Below are 373 nucleotides of genomic sequence, written 5' to 3' on the forward strand. Positions count from 1 at the left end.
GGTAGGTAAAAATACAGACAAGGCATCCAAGACTATCATGATGATGACATTGCGGATGGAGAAGCTTCTTGCTATTGCCGTTGGAGCCACAGTAGCTGTTGGCGGGTGAAGACCCCCATAAATTTACTTGGTATTTTTCGAAGTAACTTATAACAAAATAGTTAAAATGTGCTTGTACTTTTAGAAGTAAAACTTATAAATATAGTTAAAATGTGCTTATTGACCCCCATAAGATTTTTTTTCCCGAATTAGATTTCAGTCATTTGAGAAAAAATTATCTCTGTAAAAATAATGGCTACCTCCGCCACTACATACGGTCGTCCGATTTGGCAAATTGGTTTACTTGTCGAAAACTGAAATGAAAAGAGATGTT

At 35.9% G+C, this 373-nt stretch overlaps 1 protein-coding gene across 1 annotated transcript in view; it reads left to right on the forward strand.

Moving 5' to 3' along the window:
- LOC104724616 overlaps positions 1 to 373 on the forward strand; it is a 2,066-nt gene extending 1,693 nt beyond the window's left edge. The window contains exon 3 of the mRNA XM_010443156.1: positions 6 to 373. Within this exon, the coding sequence (XP_010441458.1) occupies positions 6 to 109 (104 nt within the window). The 3' untranslated portion in view covers positions 110 to 373. The remainder of the gene's footprint in view (positions 1 to 5) is intronic.

This window comes from Camelina sativa, chromosome 2, assembly GCF_000633955.1.
Source record: "Camelina sativa cultivar DH55 chromosome 2, Cs, whole genome shotgun sequence".
Classification (NCBI taxonomy): Eukaryota; Viridiplantae; Streptophyta; class Magnoliopsida; order Brassicales; family Brassicaceae; genus Camelina; species Camelina sativa.